General features: G+C 45.0%; 2 protein-coding genes across 2 annotated transcripts; one reads left to right on the top strand and one right to left on the bottom strand.

Annotated features, from left to right (window-relative positions):
* The first annotated feature begins 51 nt into the window (after positions 1-51).
* DDX17 (DEAD-box helicase 17) lies at positions 52-20,116 on the top strand. The gene is made up of 13 exons (XM_068142452.1): positions 52-474; positions 4,676-4,826; positions 6,403-6,502; positions 6,632-6,765; positions 7,980-8,045; positions 8,350-8,491; positions 9,901-10,061; positions 10,150-10,322; positions 10,645-10,755; positions 11,197-11,258; positions 11,648-11,707; positions 15,894-16,133; positions 16,790-20,116. The coding sequence occupies exons 1-13, from the start codon at positions 431-433 to the stop codon at positions 17,311-17,313; spliced, it is 1,968 nt and encodes a 655-aa protein (XP_067998553.1). The 5' UTR covers positions 52-430; the 3' UTR covers positions 17,314-20,116.
* KDELR3 (KDEL endoplasmic reticulum protein retention receptor 3) lies at positions 20,117-26,823 on the bottom strand. The gene is made up of 5 exons (XM_068142453.1): positions 26,224-26,823; positions 25,166-25,266; positions 24,461-24,619; positions 23,862-24,114; positions 20,117-20,859 (listed from the first exon to the last, which is right to left on the bottom strand). Exons 1-5 carry the CDS (start codon positions 26,312-26,314, stop codon positions 20,819-20,821), a joined length of 645 nt encoding a protein of 214 aa, XP_067998554.1. The 5' UTR covers positions 26,315-26,823; the 3' UTR covers positions 20,117-20,818.

Here is a 26,823-nt window from a genome sequence, read left to right as displayed (position 1 = left end):
TGCCTGCCGTGCTGAGCAGTGTTTCGCCAAGCGACCTTAGGGCGTAGTTGGCTTCCGGGAATAGACATAGTTATTTTCGAGGGCCGCAGTTTGCGCAGCGTCGGGCCGTCCGTAACGTAACTGAAGCAGATTGGGGCGGCGGCAGCCATTTTGTGCCGGGAGCCCAGAGGTAGAAGACGTTGGGTGTCTCCACACTTCACGGGCCCTGGAGTCGACCGAGAGCCCCGCCGTTCCCTCCGCCGACGTTCAGCGGGTCTCTGACCCACTGACGACTTCTTCTCCTTTTGTATCCCACCAAAGAAGCGAGGTGGCGCAAAGCGAATCCTCCGAGACACAGCCGCCCCTGGCTGGACCCTCTCCCCGTACCCCTAGTCCCTCGCCGTCCCCACGGCCGGCGTTCCGTTGTCTCTCTCCCACCCCTCCGGGTGCGATGAGAGGCTTCGGGGACCGGGGCCGCGACCGAGACCGCGGCGGGTAAGGGGGGGGGGGGGAGGGGAGGGGGGGAAGGTGGGGGAGATGGGGAGGGGGGGAGCGGGGGGGAAGGTGTTAGGGGAATAAGCTGGGCCGGATGGGTTGGGGGGGACGGGAATGGGGGGCTGGCGCGGCGCAGGTCGTCTCGGCATGGGGGCGGTGGGGGAAGACGTCTGCCCCGCGTTGGGGGCCTGGTGGGAGGAAGGCCGGGGAGGAGTTGTGGAAATGAGGGGGCCGCGTTCTGCTGGCGGTACTGGGGGAACTTTTTCCCCCGAAATTACCCGAGGAGGATGGGCTGGAGGTTTTCTTAGTAAGGTTCTGTTAACAAGGCCGAGTGGTGGTTTGAGGAGGCTTTTATTCAGCTTTTCTGTCGTTCGTGTACAACCGTGCGTGCCTTGCTTGCAGTTCTAAGGCCTCCCATTTTGCTTTCTGCTAGATCTCTTTTTCTTTACCCTACTCTCTCTTTCCCCCCTCTCTACAAGCAACGAAGGTCTTGACGGCCCTGGCAAGGGTGGTTGGACGATCTGCCCTTCGGGTTGTCATTGCTATTTCTAGACTTACTAGAAAGATGGCACTTGGTGAGAGATCTTCCTCACTTGCACTCCCAGGCTTATCGTGAGAGGAAATGAGATTGAAAACTGCTGCCATGCAGGCAACTTGCATACTCAGGAGGTGATCTTCGTAAACATGGCCCTGGACCACACTTAATTAGCATGACCAAGCTTACATAGTAGTCAAACAGGATTGTGTGTGAGGGTGCAGAGGGCTAGTGCTTGGATGTTCTTGAATCTGCTATTTAAAGAAAGCTTGGCTCGGAAAATGTGGGTTTGATTTTTATTTGTTCTTCTGAGGATGGCAACAATCAATATACTGTCATTACAGTATGTGACTAATTTGAGACTTGAGGTTTTTAAAGGGTTGAGAGTAGTAAGATGTTTCTCCTAAGCCTTTTTAAAGAGAAAGTTAGAACTAGTTTAGGAGCGGTGTTTTCTGTCCTTTAGGTCTCTGTTCTCAAGAATTAGCAATAAATGCGTTATGTGTCCTCTGTTACTCTTATTGTGGCAGACTGGATCTCAGTTATTGTGTCTTCTCTCCCTTCCCCCCTTCCCTTCCTTGTTTTCTCTCCGTGCTGGGAGATTCAGGAATATTTTGGTTTATGTTGCAGCGCATTTTAACATTTAGTTTCTTGCCTGTGAAGAGAGATAGTTGTGTCCTTGCTTTATCTTACACCCACATTTCACGCTTTGAAATGAAAAGATAGTTTGTTGTGGGGTGTGTTGGTTGTTTTTTTCCACAGAGAGGAGAGTTCTGGTGTTTCTCCACTTTGAGCTTTCCAGCTCAGTTTAACCCAAGGACATTGGAAAATGCTTTGGCAAGCCTGAGATAGTTCAGACCTCAGTGGTGTTGGAGTTTAGTGAGTGTTGGAGTGTGCAGGTTTATATACAGTTATTTAATACTGACCAAAGCGTGGTCACATCACTTGATGTGCCTTAAAATGTGCATACAATCTCATTTTGTGTAAAGGCTTTGAATATAGTGGATGCTCCTTTTTTTAGCTCAGGGGGTTTGCATAAGCAAAAGGAGTGCTTGTCATACTTTTGTGAATGTTTTTGAGCATTTGCATGGAAAATTGCTTTCTTGGCATATTATTTTGGAAGCTTTAATGCATCAGGTTGTTCCATACATCTGTTTAAGGTGTAAAAATATTTGTAGCCACTACCAACCATCATATTTCCTAAATAGCCTCTATAATATAAATCCTGAGCCACTCAGGGTGCTGATTAAGCACAATTTGAAAGTTACATCCCCTTCTCAGTGCTGATTCTTAGTAGGCTAACCAAATGCAGGCTGTTTTCCTCCTGTCAGGAATGAGTTGTAGGTAACTTCTTAGAATGGAAGTCATACTTTTTCACTCTGCAGTGTAATAAACTTGCTCAGTTCTATCCCAGAAATGATGGTGCTGGTAGTATTTGCGAAGAATGTTTTTGAGTTGGTCTGAGTTGACACTTGAAAAGAGGACTGTTGGCAAATCGGTGTAATCTTAGATTTAAATCAGTTTAACTGCAGTGGGAATCTCATTGTATTTGTGATCAGAATGTAGAGTGTCACTGCCAGTTTAAATGATAAATAGAATGTACAGTGGCACTGCCAGTTTAGCTGATAAAAGTTGAGCAAAGCAGTGTTGGAAGACTGCTGCAGGACTTCTTTCAGGTCAGTGAACAGTCATATTGTGTAAGAATGAAGAACTGAAACTGTGTTTCTTATATGTAAAGTATAACAATTCTTCCCTCTGGATAGTTATGAAGCAAACATTCATAGTACTCATCTGTTTCAGTGTCCAGTATTGCAATCAGTTCTTCCATATGTTTCATAAGGAAATTCACTGATGACTTTGAATCTCCAGTTGCCTGAGACTGGGTTTTGTTAGCCCCAAAATACAGTTGTTATTTTGACATGTTGAAGTAGTTGTTGTTTTGACCTCTAGTTTTCATGATCAGTAGCAGACATCTTCAGCAGAGGTGAATGTTCCTGTAAATGGAAATCTAGACTTACCTTTTTTTTGTCTCTTTTCTTCTTTTTACTTTGTCCTGAAAGAAAATGCAGTGCTTAAATGAATTTTTCAGTCAGGATTTCAGTCTTCTCATGTGACAGAAATTGCTGATTATGAAGGGATCTGATAGACCTGCTGGTGAGAAAATAAGGGATGTTTATAGGAAAGGGAAGAGGCTTAATGAACAGTTTCAATAAAACATTTTGAAACTCACTTAGCAGGTTTTAAGTTAAATTATATCTACCATAGCTTAGCTTTTCCATATATGTGACCCCTTCTTCCTGTCAATAATTGAGTTCTGGTCTTTTTGACTCTCATTCATCACTGTAATTTCTAGTTTTCATTCTGAAGTAACATAAAGGAAAAAAGTTAGTGTCTGAACAGGTAGTCTTATACTTAATTCAGACATTTGTTTCAAATTTTACTCATTTTTTTAGCACATGCTCTTCTCCCCCAGGTTATGAATGGAATAAGATTACTTTGGGATTTGTGCTGCTTTCAGTTTGTTTCATTAACAGTTATTTACTAGAGGTCTGATTGGGTAAGATGCAGACACTTTGGAGTGGGTGTGTAAATAAAATGGGCATGTCTCTTGACTTGATATTTTGCAGAAAGCTACAGCTTTATTAACCAAAGTCTGCATGAGGACAAAATTTGACCTGGTAACATTTAGAAAAGTGCCTTCTGCTGTGTCTGTATAATGCTAATGAAGGAGCTATACTGTGTTTTTTAATGGAATTTCAAGATATGTAATTTATAATAGTTACAGTAAATATTCCACTCAGTTACTCTTACAGATTATTGCCAGAAACTCATGCTGTGCCCAGTGCATTAATGAGTCCTTAAAGTTATTTTGTAACCTTGTGAAGTGTATTAAATTAACTGGGTGAAGAAAATGTGACAGAGAGCAACTTTTGAGCTGTTCTGCTAGCTAGGAAGTTTTTAGCAAACATCTTACTCTCTTGAATCTATATCAGAAGCATTTGAGAGAGGATATGATTTTTCCCAAGTACTTTGTTGGTTGGGTTTTATTTTCCCTGTTAGACTTGGGTTTAAAAAGAGGGATTTTTTTACTACTTTTTATTTCTTTATTGCTTTGGTTGCAGAATTACAGATGGCCTTGCAGGTCTGGCTAGGTTTGTTTACTTTCTGTTCTACACTCTTTTTTTCATTTGAGCTGTGCTACTTGTAAGAAAGAAAACAGAGGGGCAGCCAATAAAATACCTGTTTTGGTGTAAAACTAGCATCAAGAGAGATTAAAGGAACTTGCAGTTAGAGATTTTCCTCACCCCTTTCATCTAACCATATTTTAAGTGTGCTGTCAGAGGAGGTAAGTGCTGTAGTTGTACCCACAGCCTTGTCCTGATGAAGGAAGCCTTGAGGTCGAAAGCTAGAGACAGGAGAGTTAAGGCAGTAACCTTCAAATGGCTGTACTGGAAGGAAACTTTGAGATGGTTTTGGCTTTAGAACTGACTTAAAGCAGGTTTAGGTTATTTCAAGAAGTGGTATGCCATTATAGTGATGGAAGGTGGGTGACTTTTGCTAGACTCTTGTGCACTTGTGTCAACTTAGAGGAGATAGGCTGGAAAATGCGTAATGAACAAATCCCAGAGTAATTAAATACTGTCTTATAACTGACATTGACATTTTCAGGTTTGGAGCAAGTCGTGGAGGTCCTCTTCCTCCGAAGAAATTTGGTAATCCGGGAGAACGTTTGCGAAAGAAAAAGTGGGATTTAAGTGAGCTGCCCAAGTTTGAGAAGAATTTTTATGTGGAACACCCGGAAGTGGCCAGGCTAACTCCAGTAAGTCTTCGTGTTCTGTCTCATTTTGCTTAGGAGAGACAATGTCACAAGTGGAAAAACTTGTCCAGAGAAGTCTGGACAGTGTGTAATAGAGCTGTCTTCATTAAGCATGTTTGGCATGTGTACTCTGTGGAGTAGTGGTTTTTCAGTTGCCCTGATTATTGGAGAAGAGGAGACTCAGGAGTGACCTTATTACTCTCTACAACTACCTGAAGGGAGGTTGTAGACAGGCGGATGATGGTCTCTTCACCAGAACAAGAGGACACAGTCTCAGGCTGCGCCAGGGGAGGTTTAGGTTGGTTGTTAGGAAGAAGTTCTATACAGAGAGTGTGATTGCCCATTGGAATGGGCTGCCTGGGGAGGTGGTGGAGTCACCGTCATTGGAGGTGTTTAGGAGGAGACTTGATGGGGTTCTTGGTGCCATGGTTTAGTTGTTTAGGTGGGTTGGATTGGTTGATGGGTTGGATGTGATGATCTTGAAGGTCTCTTCCAACCTGGTTTATTCTATTCTATTCAATATTAGCAAAGGTGATGCTTCTGCTTTTAGCTGTTTTTATTACAAGATACTTCACACTTGGTCCTTTGTCAGTCTTCATCATAATGCTTGTCTGGTCTAGCTATTCATCAGTGCAGAGTTGGAGAATGTGGGAGTTGCAGTACTGGCAAAAAACCTGAAATAATGGACTAAAGTAAAGAGTGGCAGAAATACATTAAGAAATGTTTTAAAGTAGTATTTTACTGTAGTAATAATTCAGCCTCAAGGAGGCCATGGGAACTCTCTCATTTAATCCCCTGGGAGCAGAAATAACTCAAAACTAGACCAGGTTGCTTAGCTCCTTGTCCTTTTGAGTTTGGATTGCCCTTTCTGGATGGCTCTCCCAGGTAGGACAGGAAAGCCTTTAGCTTTCCCCCCTGTAATTTGACATTCTGTGTTAAAAACAATATGCTGCTTACGCTGGGGGCTCAGAACTCTGTAGTACATTGTGTTGCCTGTATAGATAAGAGTAACCTCCCCTTCCTACCCAACTTGAGTCTACAGGGTTTTTTTTCTCTCTTCAACATCTTTTTATAGTTAGAAATGAAAAGGTTTAATTTTTAGCACCAGTAAAGAAACAAAATGTTCTTATCCTTACATAGACTCACAAACCTTTATGCAAAATACTCACAAGATACTTATGTGGCATAGAGGAATTGAAGGATTGCTTGTGGATGCCCTCTCCCTGGAGGTGTTTGAGGCTGGGTTGGATGAGGCCTTGGGCAACCAAGTATATTTGAGAGGTGTCCGTGCCCCATGGCAGGGGTATTGGAGTAGATGATCTCAGCCTAAGCCATTCTACAAAAGGAGGTGTTGGCTTTTTCAAGATACTACAGCTTGAACCACTCCTTCCAGACTGCATAGAGAGCTCTGGACATTGGTGCAGCTGGGTGGTAACTCAGTTCTAAAGTCTTCATGATGACAGTCATTTTTAGATCTCTGTTTCAATTCAGTTCTCTGATAAATAGGTGTAACATGCACAATAAAGTCTCTGCTGACATCTGGCAATTTGCTTTGCTCTGTTTTCCCCAACATAAATAGTATGAAGTTGAAGAATTGCGGAGAAAGAAAGAGATAACAATTCGAGGAATGGAAGGCTGCCCCAAGCCTGTGTTTGCTTTCCACCAGTGTAGCTTTCCACGTAAGTATTCTGCTATTTGTTGAGGGTTACTCAAAACCCAGCAGCTGCTTAGGCCTTTCTGTTTTGTAAAACCTTTTTCTGAAGTCTCAGTTATCCTTTAAGAAAGTTCCTACTTTCTTAAATTCTTAGAGTATGTGATGGATGCCTTGATGGACCAGAACTTCACAGAACCCACTCCAATTCAGTGCCAAGGCTTTCCACTGGCTCTCAGTGGTCGTGATATGGTGGGCATTGCACAGACTGGCTCTGGAAAGACACTAGCAGTATGTATTCATCCCCTTTTTTCGTTAATTTAGGTTTCCTTGTCACTACAGAAGTCACCCTGGGATACTTTCTAGTGTTTTTTGGGTGTGGTGATTTTAGGCTATGCCTTCAAAATTTAGTTACAGATTTTGAGCAGAAAAGTAGAAAAATGTAAATAAATCACTGTTGGGTGTAAAAAGGAAAACAAAAGATTATTCTAAACAAGTCCATTGGATAAATACCTAGAGTAAGATGAGCTGTACCATAACAGTTCTCTCTCTTCTGATCTCTGGCTGGTTTTGCTTTGCTTGGGAGAGATAACCTGCTTGTTGGCTGGCCTTGGCTAAGTCTAACCCACTGCTTTTCTCTCTGTTTCTTTCTGGGGACTGGGAGGTGGGGGGAGGGGCAGTGGAACAGCTTCCCTGGTCTCTGACCAGGGGGATTTTCATGCTGTTTGCTAATTGTAAATATCTGTATAATGTTGTACATACTGTATATTTTGTACCTATTCATTGCATTCCAATGTAGAGTGTAGTTCTTGCTTGTAAATACAGCTTCATTTGCTTCTAGCTGAGCTGGTGTGGCAAAGTTAATGCTGGGGGGAGACTTCAACCCACCACATTACAAAATGTAATTGGTGCCCTACTGTCAGTATTTCAAGCATAAAGTGAAATGATTACATGTTTTAAAGCTTGTTTTACTGCATCATGGGTGAGACTTAGGTCTCAGCTTGTCTTATTTACAGGCATGTATTTTGTGCTTGTCTTTGGATGCTTAGTCACTTCTCTTAGTCTGTTCTTATATTGCAGTTTAAAAACCTGTATGTACTCTTTAGCATGAGATACACCTTCATTTTATCTGCAATGGCTAAGGAGTTTTACCCTCTGTGAAAAGCATTGATTAGTGCTGAAATTCATTAATTCTGTTGACTTAGACTCCCAAGTTTAGATAAACCTTTCTTTTGGAGATGCTGAGCATTTTGTGTTCATGTCAGAGCAGATATGATTGGTCAGTGGCTTTGAAAATCTGTTTTGCCAGATATATGCAAGTGTCTGTGTTTTGCGGAATTCTGATTTCTATATAGCCAGGGATTCCATCTCTCGTGTCAGGTGTTGGCTTCTTGAAGGGATGTTAGACTAAATGGGCTCTTGCTGTGATCTAGTTGTCATGGCAGGAGGTTGTTGGCATTGAATACTGAAATCCTGTGCCTTGACTTAAAGTTCTTCTCTTCTAGTACTTGTTGCCTGCAATTGTTCACATCAACCACCAGCCATATTTGGAGAGAGGGGATGGCCCAATTGTAAGTGCTTGTTGATTCCCTTCCTTCTTGTGTGCTATGACATGAGTGACATGGCATTGTTAATGAGTTGTGTTCTTCATTATAAATTGCTGTATCAGAATAGTAAGTAGAGAAATGTTTACTGTTGCTGTGTGAGCATCCCACTGAGTTGAAATTCTGTGCAATTGCTGACCTAGTCTAAAAATATTTAAATGTTTTAGCTAATATACAGCAGTTGGTCAGCTTGGCTTATGGTATCTGTGTGGAGCTCTTCTGTTAAGGATGTGTGTCCAGCTTGGCTATCCTGAATTGATTCCTTTTACAGTGTCTGGTCCTGGCACCAACTAGAGAGTTGGCCCAGCAAGTGCAGCAGGTGGCTGACGACTATGGCAAGTGTTCAAGACTGAAGAGTACCTGCATCTATGGAGGAGCACCCAAAGGTCCCCAAATCAGAGATCTAGAAAGAGGTAATCTTGAAACATGTGTTTGCAGCTTCTGGAGGAGGTGGCGTTGTAAAAATGTCTCTAACCCCAAGATTATTTCCTTAAAAGCTCTTTGGAAGGGGGTGTACATGAATGGCTGTCTCTTTCTCCAGTTACAGTGATAGTTCATGAGGTAGTTCTTTGGTGTATAGCAACTTCTTTGGATATTAGATTTCCTTTCTATTTTCTCTTTGAGCTGCCACAAAATACTTTGCATTTATAAGTGCAGTATCAAGAAAACTGTTGGGGGTTTGCTGTTTTTCATTCCCCTAAACTTTTCATTTCCTAAACTTACTTCCCGTGGATGTTTCAGTGACATGTACTCACCCATAAGCATTGGGATTTGGTGAAAACCAGTCTCTGTTTTGTCTTTTATGGAACATCTATTTTATGAGGAGGGGCTGAGAGACCTGAGTCTGTTTAGACTAGACCAGAGAGGTGATCTCATTAATGTTTACAAATAAATGAAGGGTGGATGCCAAGAAGAAGAGTTCAATCTCTTTTCCATGGGGACCTGTGACAGGACAAGGGGCGATGGATGCAAACTGAAAGGCAGGAAGCTCCACCTCGAGGGAAAACTTCTTTACTGTGAGGGTGGTGGAGCACGGGAGCATGCTGCCCAGAGAGGCTGGGCAGTCTCCTTCTCTAGACACTTTCAAAACTTGCTAGGACACATTCCTGTGTGACCTGCCCTAGGTAATCCTGCTTTGGCAGGGGGATTGCATTCCCATCTCCAGAGGTGCCTTCCAACCCCTACTAGTCTGTGATTCAGTGATTTAAGGAATGTGTGAATTGCCATACCTGGTACTAGCTTATGAATATTTGAATTCTGGTTATATGCCAACATACAGCTAGGATGGTTGTATGTTGCTACTGGAGCATAATTACTCAGTATTAGAGTTCATGCTTTGGCTTTATATATTAAAAACAGAGTGGAAGAAGTAATTTGACCTGTATAAGAAGAACAGCACTTCATGCTTGATTAACATAGTGAATTTAGCTGGAATTTGCTTTTATTTTTGAAGAGAGCTCTCTAGAGGCATAACCCTGGACGAAGGTTGGTCAGGTTTGAGTAGAAGCTTTTTACTTCTGGTTTTCGGACAGCACTTCACTGGTGTTTTGTGACAGTGAGCTTTTACTTTTTATACTGCACTTATTATTCTAATGGCAATGTAACAGTAATTTCAGAATGGAAAAAGAAGTATTAAAAGAAACTAGGGCTTCTACTGAAATGACTCAATGTTGGGTACGAATGAGGGTGGTGCCTTTTTTCTCTCTCTCTTTTTTTTTTCCCCCCTAAACAGTTTTTCTCTGAAGGTGATTCATTCTGACTAAAAATACCAATTGACATTCAGATGAAGAGCCTTACTCCTCTTACTTATTCTGTTTTGAAGGTGTGGAGATCTGCATTGCTACACCAGGTCGCTTGATTGACTTCCTCGAAGCAGGAAAGACCAACCTCCGTCGGTGTACGTACCTGGTGCTGGATGAAGCAGACAGGATGTTGGACATGGGATTTGAACCCCAAATTCGTAAAATTGTGGACCAGATCAGGGTGGGTGTACCTTGTAAGAGGACAGTTTCCTTTGATTTCTCATTCACAGTCCAGTACCTTAAAAAACCGCATTTTCCCTCTCTCGCAGCCTGATAGACAGACTCTGATGTGGAGTGCCACCTGGCCAAAAGAAGTGCGCCAGCTTGCCGAGGACTTCCTGCAGGACTATGTTCAGATTAACGTGGGGAACTTGGAGCTGAGTGCCAACCACAATATCCTGCAGATAGTGGATGTATGCATGGAAAGCGAGAAAGACCATAAGTAAGCTGAGGTTTCTACCTTTTCGCTTTTTTAGACTGTACTTCAAACTCTGCATTGCTTTGTTAGCCATATAAGAATTTCTGGACAGTGAAGTGACTTGGGGTGGTGTTTAACCTTTGAGGCTTGTAACCTTTGAGTCCTGTAGTGAGCTAATCCATTGTGTGAACTCTAACCATACCGTTATGCAACAGACCTAAATTGCGTGTGGTACTGTCTTATTTACATGGATGCGTGGTTTACGTGATGCCAATGTGAGTTGAGAGAGCGCTTCTATAGCTTTTTTATATGTGGATCTGCGTCTTGTCTCTCATGTCTATTTTAGACTGATACAACTGATGGAAGAAATCATGGCAGAGAAGGAAAACAAGACCATCATCTTTGTGGAGACAAAGAGGCGATGTGATGATCTCACTCGAAGGATGCGCAGAGATGGGTGATTAGCTGCCCTCCTCCCCTTGATTTTAGTGGGAAACAGGAATCATAGGCAAAAGCAGTAAGGTTTAAATGTTCATGATGCTGTTGCTGGCAACAACTCCATTCTTTTCTTGGCTGAATGCAGTCTGTTTCCCAGAAGATTGCAGTCCATCAGAGCATTAGTGCAAGAGAATATTTGTGAGCTCTGCAGCTCTTTGCATATCACAATACCAATATAGCAAATGTGATGGGGCTTAGATGGTTGTCTAGGTAGGTAGTTTTAACACCCAAGAAGCAAACCAATATACATGCTAGGTAGATAAAGGGCAGAGGAGGACAGGGAACAAAATATTTCTCAAGTCTTATTTTTGGTATTTCAGTAAAAAGGCAAATAAAGCTGCTTGTTGCCTTTAACATATGTGCTTTTCTGTCTGTACTAATGTGCTTCTTTCTTTGGCAGTTGGCCAGCTATGTGTATCCATGGAGACAAGAGTCAGCCAGAGAGAGATTGGGTGCTTAATGGTGAGTCCGTCACTGAGGGGAGAATAACTTGGGCTGCTGTACCTAATTTACTGAGATATGTTTTTCTCTGGTTTTGTTACATTTTGTGTCTATACCCAATAGATACATTCCAGAATAACTGCCTTGCTACTGTTAATTTCGGTTCTTGGCATTTGTTGGGGTTTTTTGGGTTGTTTTGTATGTTGGTGTTTTGGTGGTGTGGGTTTTCGTTTTGTTCTTCTTGTGACAAAAATGCAATGAGAAAACTGCTTAACCCAGAGAACTAGATGTTGAAAAATAGTTGACATGTTCCATCCTGACTTGCTGGGGTTTCTGAGCCACCCTACCTAGGTTCTGGAAAATGACCACGTAGTGTAAATCGAATTCACGTAGCGTGCTTTGTTTTACAGAGTTTCGTTCTGGAAAGGCTCCTATCCTCATTGCTACCGACGTTGCATCCCGTGGGCTAGGTTTGTACACATAGACCACTCTTGCCTACTGCTGCATATTTTTCTCATTGGACTGAAATATGTTTTCTTTTTAAAAAAGAAAAAAAAAACAAACTTCAAAAGCGTGATTTTCCCCCACATGTGAAATACGTTTTTTAACATTAATCTTTTTTTTGTCTTTCATATTCAAAGTCTCTTCCTGCTCCTAATGAACAGGCTTTGGTCTGCAGCAAGGCCTAGGCATGACCATTCGATCGCCAAGAGGGAGAAGAGACGTCCAATTATGCAACCCAACCCTTCCACCACACTCACTACTTCCCCAAATCCAGCTTTTGTTGCTGGGTTATAGGGACGGATTGCTCTCAGTTCAGAGCCTGTCAGATAGAGTTCAAGTAGGAAGTTGTGGGAGAGCATTTCAACAGCAGATAGCTAATATTCTCCCTATATGACACACCACAGATTTGAATATAGCAGCCCCAGTGTACATGCGTGTTTACCCCACAGATGTGTTCACATCTGAGAAAGCACTGCTCCAGATCTTTGGTCTTGACATGTAACCTTCCCTCCTCTGTGTTCCTTCTAGGCAGGACCACTGAGATTATATCTGGCCTTTAACATCGTGTTACCCAAAGGTGCAATTGAATCAGAATCACACAACCCCATTCTGGTGGTATGAAAATGATCTGTCTGGATGCATCAGTTGTGCCCCCTTTCTTAATAAGCATGTTTGTATTGTGAAGCACTGTGTGCTAAGCGCAGTGCTTGTACATCTGCCCACTCAGGAAGAGGAGCATGGCCTGTGAAGTGCTCTGAGTTCAATAACAGACATTGAAAACTCTACCCTCCCTGAGTCTGGTAGAGGATAAAGTACTTGAGGGGTCAGTGTCTTATTATAGTACCTCTTAGACAAAATTACTGCAAATCAGTGCAGAGAGATCTCGAGTTTTTTCATATGCTGAAAGGGTGGCTGTGCTGTGCATCATACGGTCACTGCAATGCAGGCAGACCATTACTAGACTTGGCAGACTTTGTTCACACAACCTTCACCCTTCCTTCCCTTCCCCCCCTCAAAAAAAATGTCCAACACTTCCTCAGAGAGGTGATTACATGGACTTCAGTCTCTGCCCTCTAGGGTCATGTCTGGACCTGTGCAGTTAGAACTTGGGCCTGTTGGGAGAAGGGATTGAGGCCTGAAACCAGTTTATATGAAAGAGCTGCTTTATCTAGCAGCATTTTTTAAACAGGCTTGCTATGTGCTGGTAGCTTCTTTGTGCATCTTGCCTAGACATTTAAAACAGCCTCAACCCTCTCAAAAAAAAAAAGCCCCTCCCAAAACTACTCAATTGGATAACACTTCAGAAAAACAGTCTCCCCACTTCCCATCCTCCACTTCACCTGAGCGAAGGGGGAAAGGTACCAGAGTCTGTTTCTTGTTACTGAACAACATCTCTGCTTGTTTTGGGGCCCTGAGTTTGCTGCTTCTTAAAATAAGTCCCTTAACTGGCAAACTTCTGGACGACTTCCTCCAAGATCCTGGAAAGTGAAGGCTTCTACCTAAATAACATAAAACAGGGGCGCGCGCCTTTTGGCTGAGTCACCAGGGCTTTCCCCTCTTCCTAATGGAACATTGGTTTCAAAAAAGCTTCCAGGTAAGTTCTGAGTCCCCTGATGACTTCTTTGTGATAATTCCCTGGAGTGAGGTCCTCTCTCTGCACTGATTATTTTTTTATTTTTTTTTTGTTCAGTCTATTAAACTAAAAACATTGAATTTGATTTGTTTTGTTTTCTTTAACAGAAGCTTTGATATGAGCTGCAGATCATTCTCAGTGCAGGGGTGGGGGCACATCTACATTAATGGTCTAAACAGCTCTCTAGACTAGCATGTTTGCTAGTGTTAATCTGTCCCGATCGATAACTCGAGACTGTCTGTGCCATAGGGTATCCTGATGGTCTGACAAAGGGAATGTTTCCCAGGTAGCAGTCAAAAATGATTGACAGTTCAATTCTTGATCCTGCTATGTTATCTTCTAAAAGCGCAGGAAGATCACGAGCGCGCAGACACTTTGGAGCATGCTAGACTGGAGAAGCCTCCAGTACAAGACTTGGGTCTTGTACTTGCTCTGGTCTTATCTTCAGCAAGCTGTGTGCTCTACCAGGACCACTTCCTAGTCTGGAAAACACCCTTGCATTTTCCTCTTCCTGCCTTCCCATTCTTCCCGCTTCTTCCCAATCAAGTCAGTTCTGTCTATGTCGGTAGCCACAATTTCCTGTGCTTTCTGCCGGGAAAGCATGTCCTTGTTTCTTCTCTGGTAATTCAAGTCACTTTGCTACTGATGGATGTGCGAAAACGGGACTGACTGAGGATCATGTAGCCTGCAGCTTGTCAGACTAGTTACACCCTGGCTGTGAAGATGTGATCTGTCATGCACACTCCTCTCTTTACTTCACTTTCCCTTTTTAAAAACCCTGTTGCATCAAGGACCCTAGCTGGAGACTCGCGCAGCCCCCTGTGAAACCTGCCTTCTCACTCCCTTTTTTTGGTGTGATTCAGGACTTTGGAGTCAGCAAAGACTGAGGAGCCCCCCCCTATGCTGTAATAAGAAACAGACATAAAGTCCCCCCTCTTGTCACCACAACCCCTTGGTTTTACTTTTCCTACAACCCCTTTGAAATTGATGCAGTCTGGGCAATAGATGCAGTCTGACCCTTTGGATGTAATTTTTGTATCTTCATTTTTTTGACAATTGCCCCTAAGAGCCCTGAATAGGGGACAAAAAGCGTTGGAGGACCTGAAACTTTTACCTGAACCCAGGTTCTCCGGCGCTTCACAACCAAATGGGGCTACAGAGAAGCGTCTAAGCCAGTTCACAGAGCGAGCGTGTGTGGGGACTTCTCGCTGCCACGGACCCTTGATGCATGCTCCCCGCGCTCCAGTGGTCCCGTGTCAGAGGGCGGAGTTTTCGAAAGGAGGCCGCCAAAAATAAAAGGCAAAGAGACGGGATCGGCTGCAGCGGTTTCCCACAGGAGGAGGGAGTGTGCATCGGTCTGGTAACAAACAGAGAATGTTTCTCTCTTTAAAAACAAACAAACAAAGAAATCACAAAAATCTGTGTTTTACCTTGGATATTTTCAGAATATTCTTCGTAAAATACAGATTTTTTTAATATATTTTTTTTTTCTTTTAATGAGCTGCTAGGGGCAGGTGGCTTTAATACCATGCTTGAAAAAAGTAATGCTCTTTACTGCAAGTAAATAGGTGGGTTTGGTGCTTTCACCGAAGCGTTACACTAACATTTACCCTGTTTCGTCCCACAAGTTTGCCAAGTCTTGCCTTCCCATAAAGCATCAGTTCTCATCTCCTAACCCCCCAGTAATGTTTTGCATACAACTCGGTTGTGATCGTTCCCTGCTTCCGTCTGACGCCGGAAGTAGAGAATTGCTAATGGAATTCAGGGGTGTCCCAATGAGGAAAGCTTGCCAGAGCCGGACGTAACAGTGTGGTGAGATGTTAGTGCAATGCGTTCTGGTGATAAACTACAAAGCTGAGTTAAGATACTCTGCGAATGAGTTGGCTGAATACCTACTGATGCAATTGGAGTATCTTAAGCTTTAGGGCAGGGCAGGTAATTCACTGTGTTTTGTCAGGACTGTAAAAGTGAATACTTTTTAAATTGCTTTTTATTTCATGTTACGGAGTGGAAGGTAAGTGATCTCATCAGCGTTATTATTTGTTAGACTTCTCCCAACAGAGTAAAAGCTTCACCGTGGCAGTTCTGCCCATCCTCCACCCCAGTTTGCTCTGAGAGTGACATTTTTCATGTCACAGATTGTGGTTTTTCTTAAGGAAAAAAAAAAAAAGGAGTATGAAATTCAATTGGCTTATTGATGACCATCAGTGTCTTTGACACAGGAAGACAGAGAAGTGCATTCTGGGGAGGATGAATTTGAGCGCAGGGCAAAACTGCTGTAACACTTTTTCAGGACACAGATCTTTGTTCCTGATGACCACGAATTTAAGTCTTCTTCTCTTTTGGGATGAGTCTGTTTTGTATTTATTCCATGCAATTACTAACTTTATTGGTGTTTTTTTTCTTATTACTGTCACCTGCATTCGTGCTCCCCACCTTTCGTTGGCACATCCTCTCTTCTTCTCCCCTTTCCTCAACCCTACCCCTTCGCTGTGCTTGGCGCCTGGGCACTTCACAAGATGTGGAAGATGTTAAGTTTGTGATAAACTACGACTATCCGAACAGCTCTGAAGATTACGTGCACCGTATCGGCCGTACCGCGCGTAGTACCAACAAAGGTACTGCCTACACCTTCTTCACACCAGGAAACCTGAAACAAGCCAGGGAGCTTATCAAAGTGTTGGAAGAAGCCAATCAAGCCATCAATCCAAAACTGATGCAGCTTGTGGACCACAGAGGAGGCGGAGGTGGTGGTGGAGGTAAAAGCACATGGGAAACAGGCTATGCAGGGCATGGGTTCCCTGTTTTGACAGAGGGAAGATTACAAGTAGGTAGAGAAGTAGTAAGTGTTAGGTCTTAAGGTAACAGATCGGTGATAAAGCTGTTCTGTACCCCAGGTCCCAGCACATTATGTAGATGTAGTACTTCTTTCCAGCTAGGTGGAGAGTTTCTTTTTATTACTTTTGTTTTTCCTGGTAAGTTCCTTACAGAGCTAATTCCATTTGAATCAATCAATTCCTTGCAGCTCCTACCTTAGCACAGGCGATAGGATGCATGTGTGTGCACGTGGAAAATTAAGTCAGTGAAGGGATACACCAACTTTACCTTCAGGGACTGAAACTATTTTCTTCCTACTCCCTGAAAGAATAATAAGTTTCCTTATATTTCCAAGTTAGTCCTAAATGTATTCTGTTTCTTTGTCTCCAAGCACATGCATTAAGAACCCCTTTTGAATCTTGAACAAAATGAGGAGGCGTATGCACAGCTGTGCAGGGAAGTTGCAGTCAGTCAAAAGAACTTGGCCCTTTTGGACAAAATTGTGGATGTAGAGGGGGAGAAAGGGTGGTGTAACTGTACCAGAGTTCATTGTCTAAGACTTGTTCGTGGTACTAAATCTCAATATATCCATCGCCAGGAGGCCGTTCTCGTTACCGAACGAGCAGTTCAGTAAACAACCCTAACCTGATGTACCAGGAAGAGTGTGACAGGAGGCTCCGGGGAGTGAAAGAGGGCCGGAGAGACTCAGGTGGCTTCAGAGACCGTGAGCGTGGTGACAGTTACGCCAACGGCGCCAACAAGACCTATGGCAGTGCCTACGGGAGCCCAAATTCTGCTTTTGGGGCAGCACAGAGCCAGTATGGTTACACTCAAGGGAGCTATGGAGCAGCTGCCTATGGCACGAGTGGCTATGGCACTGCAGAGTACAGTGCTAGTGGCTATGGTGCCAGCACCACAGCTGCCACCGCTGGGAGAACCTCACAGAGCACTACCCAACAGCAGTATGCAGGGATGGTGGGGCGCTCGGGCCAGCAGCCACAGCCGCTCATGTCACAACAGTTTCCGCAGCCCCCTGGCACTAATGTGATGGGCTACATGGGACAGACTGCCACCTACCAGTACCCACCCCCTCCCCCGCCCCCTCCCCCCACACGCAAGTGAGACCACGTACACTGGTGACCAGTGTAGACCTCTTGCATTGAAAGGAACCTTTTCTTTCTCTTCTTTCCCATTGTGGTGTCTCTCATGCAGATTAGACTTAGAATTCACCATTTAAATCCCTCAAGCCCATAAAAGCAGCCCCTAGTCCACTTCACTGACCCTCTCCTCTTTTTTGTTTTTTTCCTCCGTTTTTTTTTTTAAGATATATATATAGTTGACTGGAAAACTCATTATTTTTTGTCTTGCATGTTGAGGAAATGGGAAATTTTATTTTCTCTAAAAGCAATGGGTATAAGGCAGATAGGTCCCAGCTCGATCATCTTGGTGTCTAAGGTTTGTGTGAAAGAAAGCCTGCTTTTGAGAGGAGGAACTTTTCTGTTCTGTAACACTTTTAACTTAATTTCAGGAAGTATCAAGAGAGGTGGGAAGCTTTGGGGAGCCAAAAAGCACTTCATTTAAAATGATAAATGCAGGGGAGCAAAGCTCACTTCTCCAAATCTTAATTGGTTTGGGTTTGGGTTTGGTTTTTAAATAGGCTCACTGTTATTGCTTGTAATCTACTGTAGGTGACTTTCTGTAGGAAAACTCTGCTTATTTGTCTGGGCTGGGCGGTGTTCAGAGTGAACACCCCAAGTACATTTTGCAGCTCCATCCTCAGGTACCTAATAGCAGCCTGCAATGGGGAAGTTGGGATTAAAACCCCAGTGTCAGAGACCAAACCTGCTTTGGACTCCGTACCTGAAAACCAGATAGTCAGCATAGGTACCGCTGCTGTAATGTTCAGCCAAGGCGATTCTTCTCCTCCAGTTGTTACATTGCAGCATCTTAAATAGCTGGAGCCTGGTTGTCCTTAAATTAGTTTCTGCTCTCAAATTCTGTTGTTGGGTTTCTTGAGACAAGTCTGACCTGAGAGCCCAGAAACTAAAGAGACCTGAGCTGACGAATGGCAGATGTCGTCCGTCTGCCCTTCGCGAGCGAGCTACCTTTTGCCATGGGGAATGTCGCCAACGCCGCTATGCTGAATAAAATGTGACAGCTTTCCACACTTCAATTTAAGAGGTTTGGTTAGGGTGGGATGGGTTTGGGGGGGGGGGTGGGGCACAGGGAGGAAGGGAGGAGGCGGAGATTGCCTGGAATCTCCTTTCCATGAGGTAAGGTGAGCTGGTTAGTGCATCTTGATTCTGAACCTTTGTTTCTTTTCTACTTTCACTATTGTTTTTCCTGGCTTTTTGAGTGCAGTCCCCTGCTCCACTGGTCCCTTTGAGCTGAGCTCATGCAGGTAGGTAGCATTTTAGAAAAATGTTAGAGAAGAGTGAAATTTTAGTAAAAGACATACATAAAAACTGCTTTATGTTACAGGCTGAGGTGGGGGGGGTGTGTGGGGGGGTCCCCTTTAGTGACACATGTTGCTGACTCATCATTTCTAATACCAGACGGTTCAGAGACAGTAGATGATAACAGGAGTTGGCTGCTCTTGATCTGGTACTATGGCAAAAGACTGGATGCATCACCTGGTTTGTGAGATTTAACCTTTACATTACAATAGTGCAGGATTTGGGTTGTTGGTTTTTTTGGGGGCTGGTTGTGTTTTGTTTGTTGCTGTTTTTTTTCCAGTTGGTATTCTTGCATATGGATGAACAAGGCAGCCCACTCCTCCTGTAGCAGAGTGGAACTTCTTATAGCCCAGGAAGAGAGTTTGCATATACAGGAATTATTTGTTTTCAAAGTATTCTTTCTTCCCAGAGTAACATTTTGGGGGATGGATGTGGGATTTTTGGGTGGGGTTTTTTGGTGGTTTGTTTTTTGTTGGTTGGTTTGTTGGGTTTTGGTTGTTGGTTTGTTTTTTTTCCCCCCAATGCCATACACAGGTAAAGTTTGCTGGCACAGAGGCCACAGGGAGAGAGCTTCCAGAACCTTGGTTCCCTCATGCAGTCTTCTAACTCCAGTGCTTGGGCAGGAAGTTCTCTTGCTTGTGTTAAGTGAAAGCCAGAAACATTTAGTTCATCCAGGCACTGATTGACTTGTCTCTGGCCTCCCTCACAAGCCAGTATGAAGTTTGTTGGTTTTCTTTTTTCTTGAAAAGGTAAACTAGATTTGCAAGTTCAACACAGAAATGTGTTTGAGGGGTGTAGAAGTAGAATGTCCCAGTTGCCTGGCTTTAAAAAGGGTCTCTGGACTGCCCAAGCTGCCTTATAGTCTGCTATAGCTTTCACTTCTTTTAGGGGGGGGACACACAACACCACTTGTGCACATGGAGACATCTATGCCAAGTCTTGCAGTGCTCTGTTGCCATTGAGGTTGAGGTCAGCTGAAGTCCAGGGTCTTGGTTCAGAGTGGTAACCAGACTGTTGAATGCATAAATGCACCGTGGCATGTGCTGCCCCTGTCCCACCGGGTGCTCGTGGCTCTGTCCATCCACCAGCTGCAGGACCCTTGTGGGTAAAGCATTAGAGCCTTGTATTGTTTGTGCTGTTTTCAATCTGTACAAGTTTTGTGGGAGTGTCAGATGAGTTGGGTGTCTCCTCCCCTCCCACTTCCTGAAGCAATTTACTGTTTGGAGTTCTCTGAACAATGGAAGGGTTAGTGGCTTTGTGTGGGATCAGCATCTTGTTTCACACACCTGCTGGTCTCTGAGCACATTCCTGTTGTATTAATGAAGACTTGAATTGAGAGATGCATAGATCTGTGGTGTTCAGACACAGGATACTAAGAGCTATGTTACTATTCTTAGTTTGTAAATTGTCCTTTTGATACCATCTTGTTTTCTTTTGTAGGTATAAATAAAAACACTGTTGTCAATAAATTGTGAACTTTGTCTTTATTTTTGGAGTGTAAAGCTGTCTTTGCCCCTGTCCTTCCCAGTTCTTAAAGTCGAATTCAAGGAGTTGGAAACATTTGTTGGCCACACTCTGAACTGAAGTGGTCCCCATTTGTGGAATGTGAGGGACTGTCACTGAAATTAGATGAATATCCTGAATGTTACAGGACCTGAACAGACTGAGGGTCAGGCAGAGTTAACTTTCAGGAATATGTAAGCTCAGGGAGAGTTACAGTAACAGCTGATAGCATGTGCTGTGTCAGAGGTGACCACATGTGAAATGGGTCAGTGGCCTTTGCATTACCAGACTTAATAATGCCACGTCCCCTTTACCATAGGCACTCCTCACAGGACTGAAGGTAGTGACTGTTTCCCTTACACTCCTTGTGCTGCCTCAGGGTCAAAGTAGAGGCGTGTTTTGGAGGTAGATGCTGGGAAGAGCCAGGAGAGATTAATTTGAACTACTTCAGCATTGGCCAGCACTACTTATTGGCACCAAATTCAAGTAAGGGAGAAAAAAACAACTGAAAGAAAGTCTCATCTGGATGAGAAGCTATCAGCTTTCCAGGCATTGCTGTCTTCCTGGCACTGGAGTAAAACTGCTGAGCCATCCATTAGTCAAAAAGGGCCAGGAGAGGAAAGCTGTGATCTTCAGAGCTTCAGAGTGTCTTGTCTATGAAAATGTCTTCACACAGGCATGGGGAGACTTAGCTTCTTTCCTTTTAGGACTGCAAAGAGAGAAGAGAATGAAGGCACTTCAGGGAATTCAACTGTTCCACTCAACAATTTCCCCTTCTCTTGCTGTTCAGAGTGCTGGACTATGGGTTGCCAGGTTTGCAAACAGCAATGAGGTGATGACTACTGAATGGACCTTGGGCACCCTTGGTGTGCTGCTCTTGGCTAGTAGGAGTAGAGCTGTGCTGGCTTCAAGTAGCACAGGTGCTCTTCCTCAGCTGTGACTGTGTGCTAGCAGGTCCAGAAAGTCCTGTGTGCTCAGAAGGGAGCATCTAGGACAACTAAGTGAAAAGGGTGAAATGAAGGAACCTGAGAATGATGGGAGATGGCCACTACAGGTTCCTCTAAGGGTGGAAAGTGCAGCCAATTTCCCTTCTGCTAAAGGAGAAGGTTCTCCTTTCCACGGTTCCTTTCTCATGGACAGATCCTCTTACCCCATTTTTTGAAATTATGATGCAGTAGGGAGTCTTTTGTTCTATCCCCACTGCTGCTTCTTTAAATAGAGAACATGGCTTGTAGCCAGGCTCCTCTCAGCTTGCCTCACCTCATCTGATGTGGAAGCTGTGACTGGGGAGGCCTTTTGGGAATACCAGGGGCCCATGGGCTTGGATGAGGTGAGTGGAGAAATAGCTGACTGGGTGGTGATCAGCTTGGTACTGGTCATGGACTGTGGGGGTTGGTACTGTGCCAGTAGTGCTCAATGTATTTGGTGCCAGAGGGAAGGGCAGAGTACATTCTTGGTGATTTGCTGATGATGCACAATGGAGGGGAGCAGCTGATAACACCAGATGGGGTCAGAGGGACTGTCAGGCTGGAGATGGGCTGGTGGGGACCTCATAAAAGGAAACAGCATGTCTTGTGCAGTGGTGGAGCAGCCCTGTGCACCACTGGCTGCTGAGGGCAGCCCAGCTGGAAAGCAGCTTGGCAGAAAAGGCCCTGAACCACCAAGATGAACGTGAGCTACCACTGTGCTTTTGTGGGAAAGAACACAACCCCCTGAGCTGCATCACCAGCACGTTGAGGTAGGTGGTCCTTTCTACTCGGCTTTTGTGAGGCCACAGATGGAGTGAAGGGTCCAGCTCTGCACTCAGTACAAGACACACGGACATACTGGAGCAAGTTGAGAAAGACCATGAGGATGGTTAAGGGACTACACTGCAGGCTGAGGAGAATCTTAGCCATATGTATAAATGTTTGAGGGAAGGAGTAAAGGAGACAGAGCCAGACTGCTTAGCAGTGCTCAGTGGAGGTGCAAGGGCCAATGAGAAATTCCACTTAAACAGATGAAAGAATTGTTTACACTGAGGGTGGTGGAGCAGGTTCTCCAGAAGAAGCTATGGTGCCTCCATCCTGGAGAAACTCAAAACCTGGCTGGACAGGACTTTGAACAATGTGCTCTAGGTGACCCTGCTGTGAGCAGGTGGATGAATTAGACGGTGCCCCTGCTTGCTCATAGCCACTCTGTGACACGCAAGCTTTCAGGAGCTGAAAGCTTCCTCAGAATATCTGTGTTAAACAGAAAAGAGCTCATCACTATAGTTATGAAAACAAGACAAAGAGAAGTTACATTCTATAAAAGTCCTTTCACAACGCTTTGGGATCATCTCTGGAGCCTGCTAAATAGATTGCTTTATGTAACACATCTCTGCTTTCCCTGCAGCCTCGCTGCCCTTTTGTCCAAGCCCTTCAGAGGCAGAAATGTTTTGAAAAGGTATTTTGTTTTCACAAGACTGTGTGAGAGATGCGACCTGCTTTAATGCTGCTGGAGTTCACAGACCACTGCAAAGCATTTGCATGTCTTCAGGCACCTTTTCTCTCCCCTGATCCAGAACATTTGTGTAAAAGAAAACAAGAGGAAAAACAAACAGAAAAGGCAATCCTCTTCCTGCTGTGATGGCCCAGGAACAAATGGGATGGGGTGGGGTTTTTTTGTCTGTCTCCTGTATCATCTATGTTTTGCAGCTCTAATGCTAGCAATGCAAGGCTGAAAGCCAGCAGCTGTTTTTTTCCCCCCTCCTCCCTTTTGTTCCACCCCCTGCAACCACAAAGGGTGTGGATTTCTCACAGAAGCACACGGGATGCTAAAATGGGAAATGGTTTAAAAAAAGGGGGAATTTATGTGGAGCACCTTGATGGCAGTTTTACAAAGTACTTTGCTGGCTCCAAAAATGTTTTAATGACAGAAGGAAGTCTTCATCTGCCAAGGCCAGCCACCTGCTCGGTGCTCCTGTCACCTCTCTGTCAGCGGGAAGCTACCAAAAGCCATCCGTCAAAACACCCAACACAGGCCGCCACTACTGCTTTGGGCAGACTAGATTGGGAAAGGAAAGAAGAAAGTAGGGAGGAAGAAATCTGCTCAGCTAGATTTCATCAAATTCCATTCTCCTCAACAGAAATGTGTTTTAAAGCATGCTTCAGCCTCAGAAACCATAGCAGGTTCTGCAACCTTCTATGCCCTCCGTGCACTTCCTTAGCACATAGCCATTTACCGTGGTGCTGAAGTGGAAGGGGCCATCTGATTTTGGGAAGCAGGCACTCATCTTCCTACAGAATCAGTTCTTGAGAATGTTATGCCTTTTCCATCAGAAGAAAAAGTAAGCTTAATAATACCTCCATATGTCTGCTGTTGCTTTCTCAGGTACATTGTCTGCCTACAGCTATTTTTTTTCCCCCACTCAAAAGTTTTGTTTGTGTGATTCATAATCTTTCGAAGTGTACGTAGAATCGAGTATACCTCAGTTGTTAACTTCCCAAGGTGAGGTTGAGCCTGGTTCTGCTTTGTTTCTCATCCACATACCGAACCTCATGGGCTGAAATGGCCAAGTGCACTCAGCAGATACATTTTTCAAACTGGACTTGAGGTAGACAATATGCATCACAAAGACGGCAGAGAATAAAGCCATGGAAGGACGACTGCATGGCAAGCTGCAGCTCCACCACGCGTTACAGGAATGCCAAATGAACATTGCAGCTTCATACCAACCTATCTACCTACCTTTGGTAACATAAAGGTAGAAGAAATCACAGTAGAAGATGGTTTGCACCACCCCAGAAACCACAGCGATCTGGTCGTAGAAATTCTCTGTGTGGTAGCGCCAGACCCAGTTGGCAATGTAGAGAGCGCGGTAGAGGCCCAGGAAGAAAAGGTAGTGGGTCGTGATGGTCTCTGCTTCCCCTGTCTTGCTGATCATGAAGAGCTGAGGAAGGATAGCCACGGACTCCAGGTAGATAGAGAAGGTCCAGAGTATCTGTGAGGTGCAAAATGAAGTCAGTGGAGAGTCTTGGCACTGGTTAACGTGTAACATGCATTAAGACCCAAAGCTTTTCATCTGGCAGAGCACCTATGGTGTGAGCAGGACAAGGACTGCTGCTGGAGCTGGGGAAAATGAGCTTGCTGTGGTGGGACTGAGAGGAGATAGTGTTGAGCTGCTGTATGGATGGTGTGGCCTTCAAGTCCTGCCAACCTTGCCTTTCCTTGGGTTTTTTTGCTGTTAAAAATCTCAGCTATTCAACACGCTGCTCACACTGCTCACACTGCTGCCTGGTGTCAGGCTGCTGCTTCCCCTCCCTATTCCTGCCTCAGGTTTTCCTTACCTCCAAGGGGGTGAAGCTGTGGTTCTCCAGAAAGGAGAGGCCTGTGACAGGGACCAGCAGGAACTCAAGGCGAAAAGAATCATTCTCACTGTCAAAGGTCTTCCGGAATCTCACGTAGATCATGTACACGGTGACATAGGCACATACCAAAAATATGACCTGGGAGAGGGAAGGGAGAGGGCAAGGCTTTACCTGCAATCACATCTTCTGTGCTCAATGAGAGGGTGGCTTTGCCAAAGTCATGATCTCTTAACCTGGCTTTGGTGGGGCCATGCCAGAACAAGATAGTGGTGAATGCCTTTTCTGCAATGTCCTGTGGACTGCTTTCAGCTGGAGATAATCTGGTGATCAATTAAAGATTGCCTCACAATGAGGATTGCACTTGTTTGAGCCCTCTAGAGAGCTCTGTGTGAAGAAGCTGGCTTGGTGACAGCAGTTTGTTAGCACTCCTGCTGTGCAAGGATGTCTAGGTTTGCTTCATGGTGTCTTGTTCTGGTAGTACTAAACGTGATGGGTTCAGCTTGCTCAGTGACTGTGGTTAGGGCGTTGTGGTGTTTTGGTCAATGGAGGGCCAGTGACACCAAAGGAAGCATCTTTATCCACCCTTCCTGGCTGAAAAACTGACAGTGACTGTGTACCCTCACCTCCCCAAGAAACCATGGCAAGCTGAGGGCGACCTCTGCTTCGGCATTGCCCTCTCCTTACCTTCATCACAGTGTTATAGACAGAGATGAAGGTTGTGAACAGGTCCAGGTAGCGGGTTGTGAAGACGAGGGCAAAAAGGATCTGACTCTTTCCAGAGATACCTGCATGGTAGAGAGAAGAAAGGAAAGGAAAGCAGATGAGAGGAGGGACCTTTATGATGGTGGTTTCTTTGGAAGCAGTTGTATGTTGCATTGTGAACTAGGTCTGGCATGTAGGTGCTGTGGTAGCTCTAGACCTACCCCACGACTGCCTGAAGTTTCCCAAGTTAAAGGACTATGTCAGCAGGTTCTGTTGATGCCCCTGAGTCCTGCCTTGGGTCATGGGCGCTGGTGCTCAGCGGGCATGTGCGCTGCTTTGGCCAATTCAGGCCTTACTGTCATTAAAATGCCTTTCTCTTCCCTTCTTTGCCCCCTTCATCTGCCCACCTCACTGGGGTGTGTGTGATGTGACGTTTGCTGCATGATAGAAGAGCTGTGGGGCTAGGGACCAGCCCAGGGATGCTCATAGAGCTTGGTCACCACTGACAGGGAGATGCAGTCAGACCCACACATTTCTCTACCTGAGGTGACAGCCATGATGCTGCAGCCCAGCCCCAAAGTCTGTTGGGATGGAAACCATGAACTTGGAGCAAAATCTTCCTGCAGGAAGCTGCTGCCCTGATTTCTTCATCCAGGGATGGGACTGCTTCTGGTACCTACCCACTGACAGGACCTCTGACCTAAAGCAGTTTTTTCTCCAGGTTGTTTGGTGCTTCCACAACTTTGCTCATTTCCCACCTCTCTTTGGCCTTGCTGCCCTTTCCTTTGCTACACCAGCCCAAGACTAACATCTACCAAAGGTTGTGTGCCTTGCCACATCACATCCTTCCAATGCAGCCATCTCCTTCTGGGCTGGACACTTTCTAGAGAAGGAGGACTTCCCTCGAGAAAGCCTGCCAGGGAGAGCTGCCAGGCTGTGTGGACTGTTGCCAGCCTTTTTGGCACCCTGTTTTGCTTGCACCCCTCACCAAGCCCTCCAAGAAGGGCTCCCCTCCTTCTCCGGTGCGTGGGAACACTCACCAGCACAGGACTTGGACTTCAGGATCTTCATCAGCAGGATGATGATGGCCAGCAAGTGGGAGAGGTCCCCCAGGATGCGGAAGATGTTCATGGTGCCAGGGGTGCTCCTTTAGGGCGAAGGGAGTGGGGTGCTTTCTGTGGGCAGGGAGGGCAAGGGCCGGGAGCTTTTTCCTCCCAAGCCTCCACCGAGTGAACGCTCTCCTCCGGCTCAACTTTCCTTTTGTCCTCAAGTAGGGAGCCCTCTCTTCTGGCAGAGGAAAGTTCAGGCTCCTCTCTCTGCTGGTCGTGAGTGCCTTTCCCCCGCCAGGCGCTCAAGCTGGATGTCTCCCTCGCTTACGTTTCCCCCAGGGTGTATTTTCTCTTTCTTCCCTGACCCAGGGCCTTCCTGTCCCTGCTCCAGGCTGAAAGCTGGGGTTTGTCCCCTGGAGCGCTTCAGGATAAGCCTGCTGAGCAGCCCCAAAGCCAGCACTGGGTGACGGTGACGTGGCTCCTGCCTGGCCGGGGAGGAGAGAGAGGAGGAGGCGGAGGCGGGAATAGCTGCGCTATTTTTCCCTTTTTTTTTCTTCCCTTTTTTGCTTCCCCAACTTGTCTCAAGTTACA

The sequence above is a fragment of the Melanerpes formicivorus genome, unplaced genomic scaffold (genome assembly GCF_026170545.1).
Source record: "Melanerpes formicivorus ecotype bairdi unplaced genomic scaffold, bMelFor1.0.p_v2 SCAF_8, whole genome shotgun sequence".
Lineage (NCBI taxonomy): Eukaryota > Metazoa > Chordata > Aves > Piciformes > Picidae > Melanerpes > Melanerpes formicivorus.
The sequence above is the reverse complement of the archived record's forward strand: the minus strand, read 5'-3'. Positions and strand labels throughout refer to the sequence as shown.